This window comes from Saccopteryx bilineata, chromosome X, assembly GCF_036850765.1.
Source record: "Saccopteryx bilineata isolate mSacBil1 chromosome X, mSacBil1_pri_phased_curated, whole genome shotgun sequence".
Taxonomy (NCBI): Eukaryota; Metazoa; Chordata; class Mammalia; order Chiroptera; family Emballonuridae; genus Saccopteryx; species Saccopteryx bilineata.
Window position 1 is genome coordinate 61,514,650 of NC_089502.1, and position 16,003 is coordinate 61,530,652.

The 16,003-nt window shown below is 36.4% G+C and overlaps 1 protein-coding gene across 1 annotated transcript in view; it reads left to right on the forward strand.

Annotated features, from left to right (window-relative positions):
* Positions 1-5,046, forward strand: part of FAM199X (family with sequence similarity 199, X-linked) — a 27,679-nt gene extending 22,633 nt beyond the window's left edge. The window contains exons 6-7 of the mRNA XM_066250404.1: positions 1,313-1,573; positions 3,255-5,046. Coding sequence (XP_066106501.1) covers positions 1,313-1,573; positions 3,255-3,425 — 432 coding nt within the window. The 3' untranslated portion in view covers positions 3,426-5,046. The remainder of the gene's footprint in view (positions 1-1,312; positions 1,574-3,254) is intronic.
* Positions 5,047-16,003: the final 10,957 nt, after the last annotated feature.

Sequence of the window (16,003 nt, forward strand, 5' to 3'; positions counted from 1 at the left end):
CCCCTCCTTAAAATCAATCAATAAATAAAAAAAGTTTTTAAAGAGGTTTTTGGACATCTCACCTGGCAGGATGTTTCTGGGATCCTGTGGATCAGCACCTGCTTTTTAGCTGTGTAGGCTTTGACACTTAATTTCCCCAAACGAGGAGTGTTACCTTAAAGTATAGATTTATCCTACTCAGCTTAGAAAAGACTGATTGACGGAATGAAAATATTGATTATTGAGAGGTATGCTTGAATGAATATCTGAACTGAAGGATTTAAGTAGGCCTATGGAGTAATTGAGCCTGGCTATGGTAAAACATAATTAATTTTTTCTTCTGCTATTCTGAAGTATACATTTCTGGTATCATCTTTTTTTTTTTAAATTAAGTGAGAGGCAGAGAGACAGATTCCCGCATGCACCCCTACCGGGATCCACCAGGCAAGCCCCCTACCAAGTGATGCTCTGCCCATCTGGGGCCACTGCTCTGTTGCTTGGCAGCCAAGCTATTTTAGCACCTAAGGTGAGGCCATGGAGCATCCTTAGCACCCAGGGCCAACTTGCTTGAACTAGTTGATCCCTGGAGAGAGAGAAAAAGGGAGAGGGGTGGAGAAACAGTTGGTCACTTCTCCTGTGTGCCCTGACCGGGAATTGAACCCAGGACTTCTACACACCAGGTCAACGCTCTGCCACTGAGCCAACTGGTTAGGGTTTTGGTATCTTTTAAATACAGTCTTTACTGCTCTTTTTCGCTGGTACATAGCTAAATGAATACTTGTGTTCTACTTTTTCAAAACATTTTCACATTTATCAATTATGAAACATTTTTCTCAATTCGGTATTTCTCTCGACAGACATACTGTAATTTTCTATATTCCAGCCCATTGTTCATTAGTGTGGTAAATTGATGCTTTGCATTTGAAGACAGAAACCAGGGGCCCTAGCTCAGATTTATGAAACACCCTAATGTGAGCTAAAATTAGCAATTTACTTAAATCATCTTGAGTGGAGCCCTTTCAAAAATCTCATCTGTTTTATTGTTACTTTCTCTCTGTGATATTATTCTATAATCCTAAATTCTGGGGGCTGGTAGCATTTCCATTTACTGATTTTATTTTATGTGCTTTGGAAATCTGGCTCCATAATACATATTCTAGAATTTTGAATGTTGTCAAGAGGTTTTTTTTTCTTCCCTTATCTACTGCCTATGGATATCTCTAACACTTTCGACAGTCTTTTAAATTAAGTACAACAATCTTCTTTTCCCCAATATTTTGAGGGTAGAGCATCAAGTAACAACACTAACCAGTTTTTGTCCGCCTGCTCCAAGGTCAGAAACTATATCAAGGAGCATAGCCCTCGCCAGCGGCCCGGGAGAGAGGCCTGGAAGCGAAGCAACTTCAGTTGTGCCAGCACCAGTGGTGTGAGCGGTACCAGCGCCAGCAGCAGCAGCGCCAGCATGGTCAGCTCCGCAAGCAGCAGTGGGTCCAGCGTCGGAAACTCGGCCTCAAACTCCAGTGCCAACATGAGTCGAGCACACAGCGACAGCAACTTGTCCGCAAGTGCAGCCGAGCGGATTCGCGATTCAAAAGTAAAACATCTAATTCATACCAAACTTTACCTCTCGCTCTTAACATTAGTACTCCCTCGTATAAACTCCTTGAATGTTAAACTTATCTTGCTATCTAGATGCCTGTGGGTTTTGGCCATGATTTTTTTTGTCTTGTATTCTTTCATTTAATATAGATATATGCAGATCTGTTTTCTGTACAATATTTGGTTCTATCCAGTAATCCTTCCAAGGCATTCTATTGGTAATGTTCCCCAAAGTAGATTTAGGTAAAATAGATCTTTGTACACTTTATAGACTAGCCGAACTTGAGACATCATTACTGATTTCAGTTTTCAGGCCATGCAGACAATTCAAAAGACACATAAACGGGGGTTAAGGTGATAAAAGTGGGCTTTTATGAAAGAAACCACAGGATTCAGAAAAATTAAACTGTATTTTCTTGTATTAGAGCCACAGTGTGAATAGTGATTGTGCTGAGGACAAAGCTCTTGCATCTTCGTGCACGGAACTTCTGAAATTTACAGTGATTGCAGGGTGGGTGGGCTAGCAGCTGGTTCAATTGAACAAAGCCCTCTAGGCTGAGTGCTTTGAAAAGCTGTCGTGGCTGCAGGTCACTCAGTTTTATCTGATTTTTTTTTGTCTGTTTTAAGTAAGATAAATTGATGGAAACAATGAGTGAGTCTCAGGATTGCGTTTATTGACTGCATCTGACAATGAGTGGATCTCACTATATTGCTGGTGTTTCTATTAGCTCCTAAGACTGTTCTGTCTTTTGTGTGAATTAAATGTTTTCTTGATGTTTTAGTCTTAAATGTTTCTTACTAGCCCTTTTAAAAATGTAATAGTGCATTTTCTAAATAAAATTGAAAAATTAAAAAAATTAAAAAAAATAAAGTGTAATAGTGCTTTCTCTAATTTCTGTCTACTGTTTTCACAGTTGAAAAAATTCTGTGTGGTTTTACTGGGCACATAAGAAATAGGAGATATAAATATATGCGTGGCAGGGGAGTTCACCAACATCAGGATGATGAGGGTATTTTTATAACTCTTTGAGAACCCAGTGGTGACAACAAGATACACAATGATTTCTTCTCTGGCTTTCACTGAAGTAACAAACAGCCAGCTTTGTTGGTTACCAAGGGATTCCTCTGAATATGTGGTCATTCCTTTTTAGCCTATTCACCAGTGACAAAGAATAGAGTTCCCACTGGGTTTCTAATGGGCTTTTAAGATGGCAAGTGCCTAATATAGAAAAATCATGATTCTTCTCCAGTAGTGGTAAAATTACTGGTGCTGTTGGATGAAAAGAACCTTAAAAGCATAAGCATTGCAGATCTGGGAAATGTTCTCGACGTTTGTGTTCAGCGTGTTCACCGTGTGTTCACTCTGCACTGACACCAGTGTATCTTAATTTGATTCGTAAATCTTTGAAATGATTGGTTTATCCATATCTAGTCAAAATGATCAAGTCTCAACCCCTCACTCAGAAGGCTCACCGGTCAGATACCGTCAAAGTAGAACCTTGAAGAATCATCTTCAGGTCTAAACTGGTGGCTCGCTTCCAGGTGCCAGGGTCATGCTGCAGAGGAATTTGAGCATCTCTAAAAATTCTGAAAATACAGAATGGGATCCATCAAATACTTTGGGGTGGATGTGCCAGAATTCCACCTTATTGATTCGAACATTTTTATTTTGCCAGAAGCGATCCAAGCAGCGGAAGTTGCAGCAGAAGGCCTTGCGCAAGAGGCAGCTGAAGGAGCAGAGGCAGGCGCGCAAGGAGCGGCTCAGCGGGCTCTTCCTGAACGAAGAGGTGCTGTCGCTGAAAGTGACCGAGGAAGACCACGAAGCTGACGTAGATGTTTTGATGTAATAAGAGTGAAGTCATCCACATTCTTTCTAAGCATTAAAGCGTTCTCTTCTTATTTGTTTACATGCATCTTGACCAAACTTTCGGTTAGGGCTGTGCTGATAGACCATTAATAATGTAGGCCAGTGGTTCTCAGCAGGCCGTCCCTGGACCAGCATCTTCAGCATCACTTGAGGAGTTGTGAGAAATGTGTTCTTTGGGGCCCTGCCCCAGACAGAAGTCAGAAACCCCATTCAGGGAGAGGTCCAGCACTGTGTGTGAATAAGCAGTAGCTTAGGCTGGCGTGCACACTGGTTATAAGAACCACTGAGTTAGGAAATGTTTTGACTTAAACTTTAGCGTGTGTAAGCAGGCTTTTTCAAATACTAGTACTTTTACAGTTTAGAAGACTTCAAGGTACTGCTGGCAGGTAGTTTATTATGTCAGTGTATGTACATGTGTAGCGCTCATAATTCAGTTTCCTTCATATTAGTTTCTTCGTTTATTTTTTTCTAAAGTGCCGTAGCATAATTCTCAAGTCCTAGTGGAAATCTTTTTTTGAGGCTGTGGGAGTGGAGTGTGGATAGCTGTTTACAACAGTGCCTTCATTAGGTTTAGTTCTGTCTTCATTCCTATTCACTCAAAAGTGTAAAAGCAGGCCCTATAATCTTTTCTGTTAGGTTTGTTTTTGCTTTTCACTTTATGTACACTTAGAGTCCTTTCTGTAAGTGATGACTACTGAGGAAATAGTGTTACTAATAGATGAATTTTAGACTTGATGCTATGTAATATTCAAGTGAGAAAGCAATTAAATAATACAATCAATTCTACTTTTTCACTGCTTTCTGAAGTTTTAGGCTGTGAAACTGTCTTAAAGGCAGAAAATATCTTAAGTTCTTTTTGTAGGTCATTTTTTTTTCAGCACAGCTCTAATTTTTAAATATATATTTAGTGTAACAACTTCTGGCATGTGAACAAGTTAATGCTCAAAATTCAAATAAAGAAAACCCTTACAGTTCTGCTATACTTCTCTATAACTATATATTAAATACATAGAGCAGTGAAATAACAGAAAAAAGAAAAACTCTTAGCTTGTTGGCTGTTAAAGTAGAACTAATTTTAAATATGAAATGACAGAGTTTCTTTAAATGCTTTCATGGAGTATGTGTTACGAACATTCGAAGTAGTGTGATTCCTTTTCTTCTATTACACATCTTTAATCATTCACCCGAGTTAAAGAAGATGGAAATTGATACTACTGACAATCAAGCTGCTTTCTGGTTTTCACCATTTTCCTTTTATTGTAGATAGCTTTTGGAAGGTAATCATTATACTATTGGAGTTGTAGTCAATATTTTCAAGACTAGAGAACTTTAACCTTTTCAATTAACTTAAGATAAAGATCGATGGCTTAAATTTCCTAATTTAAAATTCTTAACCTAAATATAAAGACTTAACTTTTTCTTACCATTCTGTGTTTTGAAAATTTGATTTCATTTTGGTTCCTTGAAAGTTAAAGAATTGGAATGGAGGATAAAAATGGACATATTGCAGCTTTTTGCTGAGGTCTGCGACATTTTGAAGACCATTAATTTCACACTTTAAAATTTTACTAAAATAAAAGTATGTGTGTGTGGTTACCAGTCGGAGTAGTCCTGACTTTCCTCTTACCCCCTCTTTGACTCTCCTAACTAGCCTAGAGGGCCCAAAGTCAGCTTGGGGATGGACCCCAGAATTCTCGGGGGAAAGTGCAAAGGGTCAACGTTGTGTTTTCCCTTTCAAGTCTAGGAAGAGTAAATGGAAAGAAGAGCAAATACAGCTGAATTCTCTTAGCAAAAGTAAAATTCCAGAGAGTGATTGTTCTCTTGATCGACTTCAAAGAAAACAGGCCCCTTTTGGAGACCTTAGAGAAGAATTTCTCTCTTAAATACTTGGAAATAGTTGACTTCACAGTGACCAGTAAAAGAAAATCCTAAACAGGGTTCTGATGTAATCAGACCAATTCCTCTACTTTCCCGACAATCACATAGTCTTATTACCGTAGAATTAATTTAGGTCACTATTAAGCAGGTTCGCCAAAGCACCACGAAGCTAATTTTAAAAGGATGTAAAGGTTTGAGAGTTTATGGTAAAGTGTGCCATGCAATTTTGTGTCAATCTGGATGAACTATCTTCACGGTGCTATAAATGAGAGCCCCTGAAGTTGGTTTGGAGGAGATTGAAATACTTCCTCTAATAAAAAGAAGAAAAACAACTTAGGTTTGCTTATGATTGAAGAGGGAGATGACAAAGTTTTTCTCTGTCCCCCTTAAAGAAAAACAGAAAAAGACAAAATGTTCTCTAAACTTTATGAGAACATTAAGCCTTTGTTAATGTGCTATACTTTTGTTATTTTAATGCCTCATGTAGATAAATTCAAGTTTGAATTCTTTCTTAAATAAGTAATAACTTATTCAATCTGATGTATCTCTGAGTTCTATTTAAAATAATCCCAACTCCTTTTTTCTTTTTAAATATAAGCCCTAACTAACCAATTGAAGTATGAACCTTGAGTTAAACAAAATTCTCTCTCTTTTTCTACAGTTTTACAGTGGAATTAAAATATGGCAATGTTGTATGATGCATAGTGGAATGTAAATGGCTAGTTCATTCTGTCCCAACAAGAAAGTAAAATAACATCCTATTATTTTTCCATGACACTTTTCTCATTTTTGGTTAGGCTGTGGCGGTTTTGTCCACTTCCTAAGTCCTTTGGGTTAGATAAATATTGTTGAAGTAATCCTAGAAATTTAATGGCTTATAATTTAATGGCTATGGATTAGGTAGACATTCATTTCGCCTTATAAATCAATAAGTTCACAGTCTAAGTAAAGCATGACAAACTGTGACCATTTGTCAAAATACACATTAAAATCATTTAAGAAGTGTACCTATTCTGATATAATGAACTCAGCTTTTTTTGTTGTTTTCAAAATGGAGGCTACTTATTTAGCAAACATGGATATACAATAATTTGGGGCACTTAGGGATGAGTTGTCTATACTTACTCATTCTAACCACATCAACTAATATTTATCTCTTCTATCTATGACTACTATGAAGATACATTAGGATTTTAATGAACTGCTACCATATTTTCCTTAAAAAGTAATTGGAAAAAGTAGTTAAAATCTATAATATTTGTGTCTTACATTAATGCAGTAAAAGATGCTTTTCATGGTGACATAACATTCTAAGTCAACTGCAAACAGCATCTCCATTTAGATATTCTTCATACATTGTGCACGACAGTGTCCTCAGTCTAACATGGAAAAGTAGATAAGCATGAAGCCCACCTGTTATACAAGAGCTCACAGATCTTTAAGGCAGCAACCATCATCCCATGAATTCACACATATTACTAGAAATAAAAACAGCATCAGGTGATATGAGAATGGAAACAATATTTCTTTCTCAAAATATCTCGAGTACTGTCAGTATAAAGTAGGGTACATTTTAAGTCATTATACATGTCCAAACTTCCATCCCCTTGATTCTATATGAGGCTTCTTCAGTATGAATTCTCCCGTGTTCAGTAAAGGTTAAGGATTGGCTAAAGGCTTTGCCACATTCTCTACATTTGTAAGGCTTCACCCCAGTATGAACTCTCCCATGTTGAATAAGACCTGAAGGCCTATTAAGAGTTTTACCACAATCTTGACTTCTAAGTCTCTTGTCCAGTATGAGTTTCCTTGTGGGCAGACATCTCATTGTATAGAGTTTTTAAAAGTGCTAAATTGCCTCAAAGGAAAAATTATAAGAAGCTGCAGCAGTGGTTCTCAAACTTTTTGAAGTAAGTGCACATTTAAAATCCTACAAATAATTGTAGGTGCACTATATACAAATTTCTGAGAAATATGTTATAATAATTAAGTCAAATATTAAAGAAAAAGTCTAAGCGTGCTTTTATGGTAATTAAACAATAAATACGACAAAAATTTATTCTGACATAAAACATTTTTGTTACATTTTTGTTATGCTTTTTAGAATTTGTAAAAAAAGGTTTAAAAATAAAAAATGACTATATATATATATATATATATATATATATATATATATATATATCACACACACACACACACATTCTTAGTAAGATTTAGTAAATTAGGTAGGTCCCGGCACAAATGTGTTAAGTTTTTTCATTCTTGTGTTTATGAGAAACATGAGCCTGATGTGTCCTAGCGATTTCTTCAATGTTTGGGTTTATATTTGAAAGGCAAACTCTCATTTCCTCATCGATATATTGAAGAATTCCTCTCTTTTTACTCTTAATTGTGTTGAGTGCAGAAAACCCCCCACCATATATATCATCTTAACTTTACACCAAACAAAGGATAGAAGAAACTTGCCTCCAGTCTCTCCAGGGAACACAGGGGGTAGTGTAAACAATCCAGCACCACAGATTAACAGCCTTTTGCAACCTAATCAGGCAAGTGAGGTGGGGAGTTGGGCAGACTGTCAGTTTACAGCCAATTCCCCACACCTCTGTCCCCCAAAAATCTAAACTCCAAAAACCCTATTGGTTTTTTGGTCCCCAACAGGCACATATTTCTCTGGAATACCATAAGGCGTACCAGGGCACCCTGGCACAGACTTTGAGAACCACTGAGCTACAGTATAAAGGTATTCAGATTGTGATGAGCTTTAGAAATTGTGAAAGTTTTTCAAGTGTGATACTTATGCTAAAAGTATTAGTACATGCCAAATCGAGAAGTCTTTTTACCAGACTCTAGATGAGATTTCTGTTTGTGGCTTACTCTATAGAGCCTCATGTGCCTGAAAGGTAAAAACTACTTTTTGCCAGTATCAGGCTTTTTCAAACAAAAAAGTAATCTAAATGTTGTAATTCATTTTATAAAATGTTCTTACTGTTGGATATCAGTAAGCAAAGCCATTAAATTGAACCAGTCAGTGGTAATAGAATACAAGAAAAGAAAAAACCTTAGATTTTTAAATTTCATTTGCCTAAATTTGTTTTGGCCTATCTAGGTCATTGAAGAACACTGAAAGTTACTTGAAATATAGATTAATGTATTTTTCTCCTGAAAACATCATAAGACAGAATACTTTAAAAAACCAGATAACTATTAATATCTAGAAAGATAATTTTTAAAGCAAAAAGTACTTCAAGAACAAATATAACATAGCAAGTTGATTCTCATTAACTTTAGGGATTCTTTGCATTGTTTTGTGTAGTAGCTGGAACATTCCTCTCCCTTTAACAAAGTACTTTTTGGCACTTCTATCTTCAAAAAAAATGTTTTCTTGGAATTGGGAAGGTGGGTAAAGTCAGGTTATAATTTGAAAGGGTTGATAGGGAAATTCCCATTTGCATTCTAATAATACTATTGATGGTGAGCACCACTGACATTCAACATGTCTAAATTTAGAGGTAAATTTAATCCTAAAAGAACTATTGTTAGATAGTGTTTGTATATACATGTTCTGTGAAAACTTGGAATTCATTTTAAGTTTCAGAGAGTAAAATAAATTTTGTTTTTACAATGAAATTACACTAAATGTGTAAGGAACACCTGAGAGATATTTAGACCTAGGCATCTCTGTCAGCATAGTGTCCAGAACATAGCTCCTCAGAATGCTTAATTCTTATTTCCTTTGAAAATAATTTACTTATTCAGAACAGCTTCGAAGCAACTCAAATTCCTCTAATTATCTGGGTATTAAGAGTAAGGAAGTTGCATGGTATAGCTGAAGATCTGAGTTGCACCAAAATTTCATTTTCATACATTAAATTTATTTTCAGCTCCCCTCACAATTATATTTTAAATTAGGGTTATTAATGTTTTTACTTAGTTCACATTGTGCTAAATTAATTTTTAATTTGATATTTATATTAAACTTAGAAAAACTGGTTTGGTCTTGGGTTTCAATATGTAGTAGTTGATCAAGTTCCTATGTTACATCTTTGGTCAATGGAATCTATGGAAAATACATGTTCTTTTTGTGGTAAGGGGTGGGATCGGAAAAGAAGAGTATTGCTCTACTTACACATACACAGTTTGACTATATAAAGGTAGTTGTAGAATTAATATGTACAGTATAAATGACAAGGTAACATTTACGTGTTCTGAATTGTTCTAAGGACTAGTGGCCTGAGGCCATGGCTTGTTTTATGGAGCTGCTTGCTGACCGATTGGATTTAAGTTGAAACTTTGAGGGCTGAGATTTAGGAATAGAGCAGACAATATCTGTTCCTGTGGATCAATTTAATTTCCCTTTTAAATACTCTAAGTTAGGTATAGGTATTATAGATTCTAAGTCATTGTGTTGGGAGTTTAATATGACTGTTGTCAAAAGGTATTGAAGATAAACACAAGTATATGTAAAACATTTCGCAGATGGTTAAAATTTTCCCCTTTTTTTCTTTAGTTTCAAAGGTTCTATAGCATCAATATCATAACCAAAGCAAGTAGGAAGTTGACTCATTCAGAGAATCTTCAAGTAGTCTTAAATGCTGTAATGTTAACAGAATGTTAACCAGGATTTTCTCCCTATATTTCTGCTAAATGTATTATTATATTAATGCACTTTTGTATATATAACTGTCTTCTGTACATTATCTGTACTTACTACAGTGCACATAAGAGCTGTTTTTCCTGTAGTTGTGAGGGAAAAACAAGTAGCTGTAACACAAGTCATTTCTATTTTGAGTTCCTTCTTGTATTTGACTGTAGTAGTACAGTAGTTACGTCGAAATGAATATGTATGGTTGTAATTAAAACTGGCCATGAGGCAGAACTGTTGTTTGAAAGTAAATATCAGAATTAAAAGAGTTGTTTTGGTTATTAAGAATTCCTGTTAATTTTTTTTTTTTGGAGTGCCATGAGTTTTTACAAGCCCCATTGCTGCTGAATCTACTGCTTTTTATGTTACATCCCAGAACATTTATCAAGAGAAGAATTGCTCTCTTTTCTTTTGCTCACAGTTTGGGTAAGGTTCCATAAACTTGTGTTTTCTGAAAGGCCCCATTTCCCAAATTTCATTGGCAAATCACTTTTTTTGGAGAGTTCAGATTTCTAGAGAGATTACCATTCATAGTAAGTGAAAATTAAGTCTAACTTCTGTTCACAAAAATCACATATGTTTCCTAATATGTTGATCTAGAATCTTAAAATTATATAAAAGAAATGCCTGTGAGCAGTTTTATAAATAGAGAGAAGCAGTTGTTTTTCAGCAGCAACTCTATCTCTTGCCACTAGAGGGAGGTGTGGTTGCTCACTTCTTTAGAAAATGTCTTAGCTGCTTTTGTTTTTAATTTCTAAATTCCTTTTGTGGTATTAAATACTTTCATTTATTAATCTAAGGTGAGTTAATTGAGCTGTGTAATAAAGTTTATTCATGCTTTTCTGTAATCTTCAATTTTTAATAAAAGATATTGAGAGAGAGAGAGAGTGTGTGTGTGCGCGCGCATGTTTTCTTTTTTGGTATTTGAGAGCTATGTTGTCCATTATGGAAATCACTATCCACATGTGGCTATTTAAGTGCATTAAAATTAAAATTTAGAATTTAGTTCTTTGGTCCCATTAACAACACTTCAAGCGCCAAATAGTCACATATAGCAAGAGACTACTATATGGAAAACCACAGGATACAGAGAATTTCCATCATCAAAGGAACTTCTGTTGGACAGTACTGATATTAGATAGTTTATGTAGTGACTATTTATGAAGTTCATTTGATGATTTCTGTAGGGACTTACCATTTTACCAATGAAAAGTAATCAGTGGCTCAAAACTGCTGTTGTGGGTGACTGGTGTGACAGGAACAGCCAGCTATGTCAAATAAATAAAAATGTCAGTTTAAGAATCATCTATCACAATTTTTCTTTTCTTAATAGTTTTATTTAGAAAATTAAATTTCATAATGTGACAGTGATTAATAAGAGTACATAGGTTTCAAGTAAACACTTCTATAGCATTTGAACTGTTGATTATGTTGTGTACCCATCACCCAAAGTCAAATATGTTTCTGTCACCTCATATTTGTCCCTCTACTCCCCTCCTCTATATGACCCCTTCCCCCACCCTCCTTCTGGTAACCACTTCACTTCTGTGTATGTTCATGAGTCTCATTCTTATTTCCCACCCATTTGTGAAATCATATAGTTCTTAGCCTTTTCTGATTTACTTACTTTACTTACTATAATTTTCTCAAGGTCCGTACATGTTGTTGTAAATGGCACTATGTCATCATTTCTTGTAGCTGAGCAGTATTCCATTGTATACATGTACCATACTTTATTTATCTAATCCTCTATCGAGGGACACTTTAGTTGTTTCCATGTCTTGGGCACTGTGAATAATGCTGTGATGAACATGGGGGTGCATGTATCTTTATGTACCAATGTTTTCAAGGTTTTTTGGTATATACCCAGTAGACAGATTGCTGGGTCATATGGTAGTTTTAGTCTTAATATTTTGAGGAACCACCATACTTCCATACGTTCTTCCATAATGGCTGTACCAGTTTACAATCCCATCAGCAGTGACTGAGGGTTACTTTTTCTCCACAGCCTCTCCAACACTTGTTATTACCTGTCTTGTTGATAATAGCCAACCTAACAAGTATGCGGTGGTATCTCATTGTAGCCTTGATTTGCATTTCCCTAATAGCTAACAAAGATGAGCATCTTTTCATATATTTGTTGGCCATTTTTATGTCTTTTTGTGAGAAGTGTCTGTTCAGGTCTTCTCCCCATTTTTAATTGGATTGTCGTCTTGTTTCTTGCTGAGCTTTGTGAGTTCTCTATATATTTTTGAATCTTAACCCCTTATTAGAGCTATTGTTTTTAAATCTCATATCCCATTTGATTTTTTTAAATTATTAATTTTACAGAGAGGATGGAAGAGAGAGAAAAACAGGAACATAAATTTGTTTCTGTATGTGCCCTGACCAGGATCGAACCAACAACCTCTACATTTAAGGATGATGTTCTAACCAACTGAGCTATCCAGCCAGAGCTCAACTTTAAAATTTCAAGTAGGGCAGTAAAATGAATCTTTCTATACTCATATCTACTTCATCTCTTTTCTCATGGCCTGTCTGGTTTCCTTTACCCTGTCATCCGCTCACTTCATCTCAACTCCCGATGATACTAAAATTAACTCCAGGTGACATTTCATTTTTAAATATATCAGTATCAGACTTCTAAAAAATAAGGACACTCTTGTTTTATACCTAATCCATAAATATAAATAATTCCTTATATTAAATATCTGTTATCCTTACTTGGCTAGGAATCAAAACTATAACTATTAGTCTTATTCATTTCAAAATCATTATGCATTTTGTTAGCAATAAGGTAATTATATTATTGCTTGATAAATCTTGATACTGTATCTTGAGCACATTTTCATTGAAAATGAGATATCTGTTGCCTTTATATTAAAGCAAATCCCAGCAGTTTTCTTTACCTTTGTTAAAGCTATGGAATAATTTGGGTCGCAGGCAGGAGGGAGGGAAGTAACTGTTCAATATAGTCCAAATTGAGATGTGATGTAAGCTTAAAAACACCTGATTTTAAAGACAGTATGAAAGAGGAATAAAAACATCTCAACATAATTGAGATGTTTTTATATTACATGTGGAAATGCTAATATATTTTTAAAGATTTCATTTATTAATTTTAGAGAGAGGCGAGAGAGAGAAAGGTGGGTTTAAGGAATGGGAAGCATCAACTCATGGTAGTTGCTTCTCATATGTTCCTTGATGGGCAAGCCCGGGGTTTCAAACTGGAGACCTCAGCATGTCAGGTTGACATCTTGTCCACTGCACCACCACAGGTCAGGCCTGGATATGTTAATATTTTGATATGATTTAAAATATATATGATTACAATAGTTTTATCTGTGTCTTTTCATTTTTTTAATATGGCTACGAGAGAACTTAACATCACATATGTGATCATATGATATTTTCATTGCACAGATGTGCTCCAGTGGCTGCGTGCTCAGCCATGACTTGCTTGAATCAGAGATTAAGTGGATGCTCCACACCGTCAGGAAGCTTACAATTTGAGTAGAAAGGATATACAAATCAAATATTTCTTTCAAAAATTGTATTATAATTAATTTCTGGCTGACCTGTGGTGGCACAGCGGATAAAGCATCAACCTGGAACACTGAGGTTGCTAGTTCGAAACCCTGGACTTGCCCGGTCAAGAAACACATGAGAAGCAACTATAAATTGATGCTTCCTGCTCCTCTACTCCCACTTCCTTCCCTTCGTTCTGTCTCCTCTCTCTAAAATCAATAAATAAAATCTTTAAAATGATTAATTGCTATGAAAGAGAAAGGAAACTTTCTGGTGTGTTATGTGGCAGGGGTAACATTTAAACTGGTCCTGAGAAATGTTAATAGTGAAGGTGAGGATAAGGGAAAATGGGCTCATTTAGGAAAAGGCTAGTGGTCTAGTTTGGGACATATAAGTTAGGACTTTGTTTTTTTGTCCATTATAGGGATCCATTGACAAGTTTTAAGCAGAGACATCAAAAAATAAGTTGGTTTTAGGAATGTTAGCCTTCCAGTTGTATGGAGGGTGGCAGTGGAGATGAGGTGGGAAGTTGAGAAACTGGTGGTTGGGAAGAGTTAGGAGGCTGTGTCAGTAATTCAGAGGTGAAGCAATGAGCACCTGGACTTGATTATTGGCAGTAGGGATTTTGAAGGCCTGGTTTGATTTGGAGAATTCTGTTGAAATGGAATCACTAGCTTTGGCAGTGGGTTGGTGCAAGTCCCAAAGATTGAGTCAAGTAAGATTCAGTAATGTAGACAGTGGTGTTTGCCAGTTTGGATACTGACAGAGCAGATCAGACAGTTCAGGGGTTGCCAGGTTCTAGGAATAACATGACTTAAATAGGTAACCTTGGAGTCCAGACCGGAGCAGAGATAAGTGAAGGCTAGTGGGAGGGAGGTGGGTGGGAGAAAAAGGCTTGAATCTCTGGGACCTGGGGAAGCCACCTCCCTTTTTGGCTTCAAATTCCCTATCTGGAAAGGGGAAATAAAAGCAGATGATCCTTAAGTATCCTTCCAAGGCCAATATTCAATCCAAGGCCTGTGTTGAGAGTAAAGGACGTCAATAGGTTATAATAAAGTTACCTTAGACACCAGCCCTATTTTCTTCTCAAGATCTAGATTTGTTAGCTGCTGTTTTCCCCTTGAGCTTGTGATCAACCCTCGCCAAAGAAAGTTTTCTTCTGAAACAAATTCATAGATGCTAAATTTGATGAAAGGAAGGGAAGGAAAGGGGAACTTGTAAAATATTTAAAACTCATTTAAATACAGGGTGGGGCAAAGATTAGTTTACAGTTGTTTGAAAAATAATACAATAACTAATAATAAGAATGGACTGACCAGGCGGTGGCGCAGTGGATAGAGCGTCAGACTAGGATGTGGAGGACCCAGGTTTGAGACCCCGAGGTCACCAGCTTGAACGAGGTCACCAGCTTGAGCGCAGGCTCATCTGGTTTGAGCAAGGCTCACCAGCTTGGACCCAAGGTCTCTGGCTTGAGCAAGGGGTCACTCAGTCTGCTGTAGCTCCCCAGTCAAGGCACATATGCGAAAGCAGTCAATGAACAACTAAGGTGCTGCAAGGAAGAATTGATGCTTCTCATCTCTCTCCCTTCCTGTCTGTCACTCTCTCTGTCTCTGTCACAAAATAAATAAATAAAAATTAAAATGCTTTTAAAAAGGAATTAAAAATAATAAGAAGAAGAAGAAGAAAAATGAACTCTGTTTCAGATACTCACAACTGTAAACCTGCTTTTTCTCCATCCTGTATTTTACTGCCTAAGAAGAAACAATGACTAAAATACAAAGGGAAAAATATAACTTGAAAACAAGGAATTACCGAACCAAAAGTGATTGGCATCAGCTTAAAGTTTTTAGCTCTTTCCTTCTTATTGATTTTCAACAGAATAAATGTGTAAATGATAACAGGACTCAATTTTAATTATGGCAACTGTCGCTTTTCAGGGCCTGTCAGACATCATGCTGCTTTTTCAGCTGCACTTGGTGTGTATAAAGCAAATTAATGTGGATAGAAAATAGTAATTTAGGCCAGTTTACTAGTGTATCTTTTTACTGTGTATAACTGCCTTTGACTTCAATGGTCTTCATTACATATGATGCATACAGAAAACCATATGATCCATGGTTCTGTACATAAATAATAACCCTGCTGAAAAAGAAAGATGATCCCAACAGCAGATACTGCTCTGTCAGACTCCCTCAGAGGTTGGGGAGAGAAGGCACAGTCCAAGAAGATGAAGAAGCAGGAGCAAATATGGGTTCAGCAGGGAGTGGTTCATAAAATGCCCCTTTCTCTGTCGTGTGGGCCGCCAGAGTTAACTGTCAGAAGTGTCCCTAAGGGTAGAGGGCAATGTGTAGATGGTGTTATATTGAATTGTACCCTTGAAACCTGTATGGTTTGGTGAACCAGGTCAATCCAATAAATAAAAAATAAATAAAATGAAATAATAAGAAAAAAGTAACTAGGTAACTGTCAAAGGTGTCCCTAAGGGTAGAGAGTATGTTCTTGTTTTATTT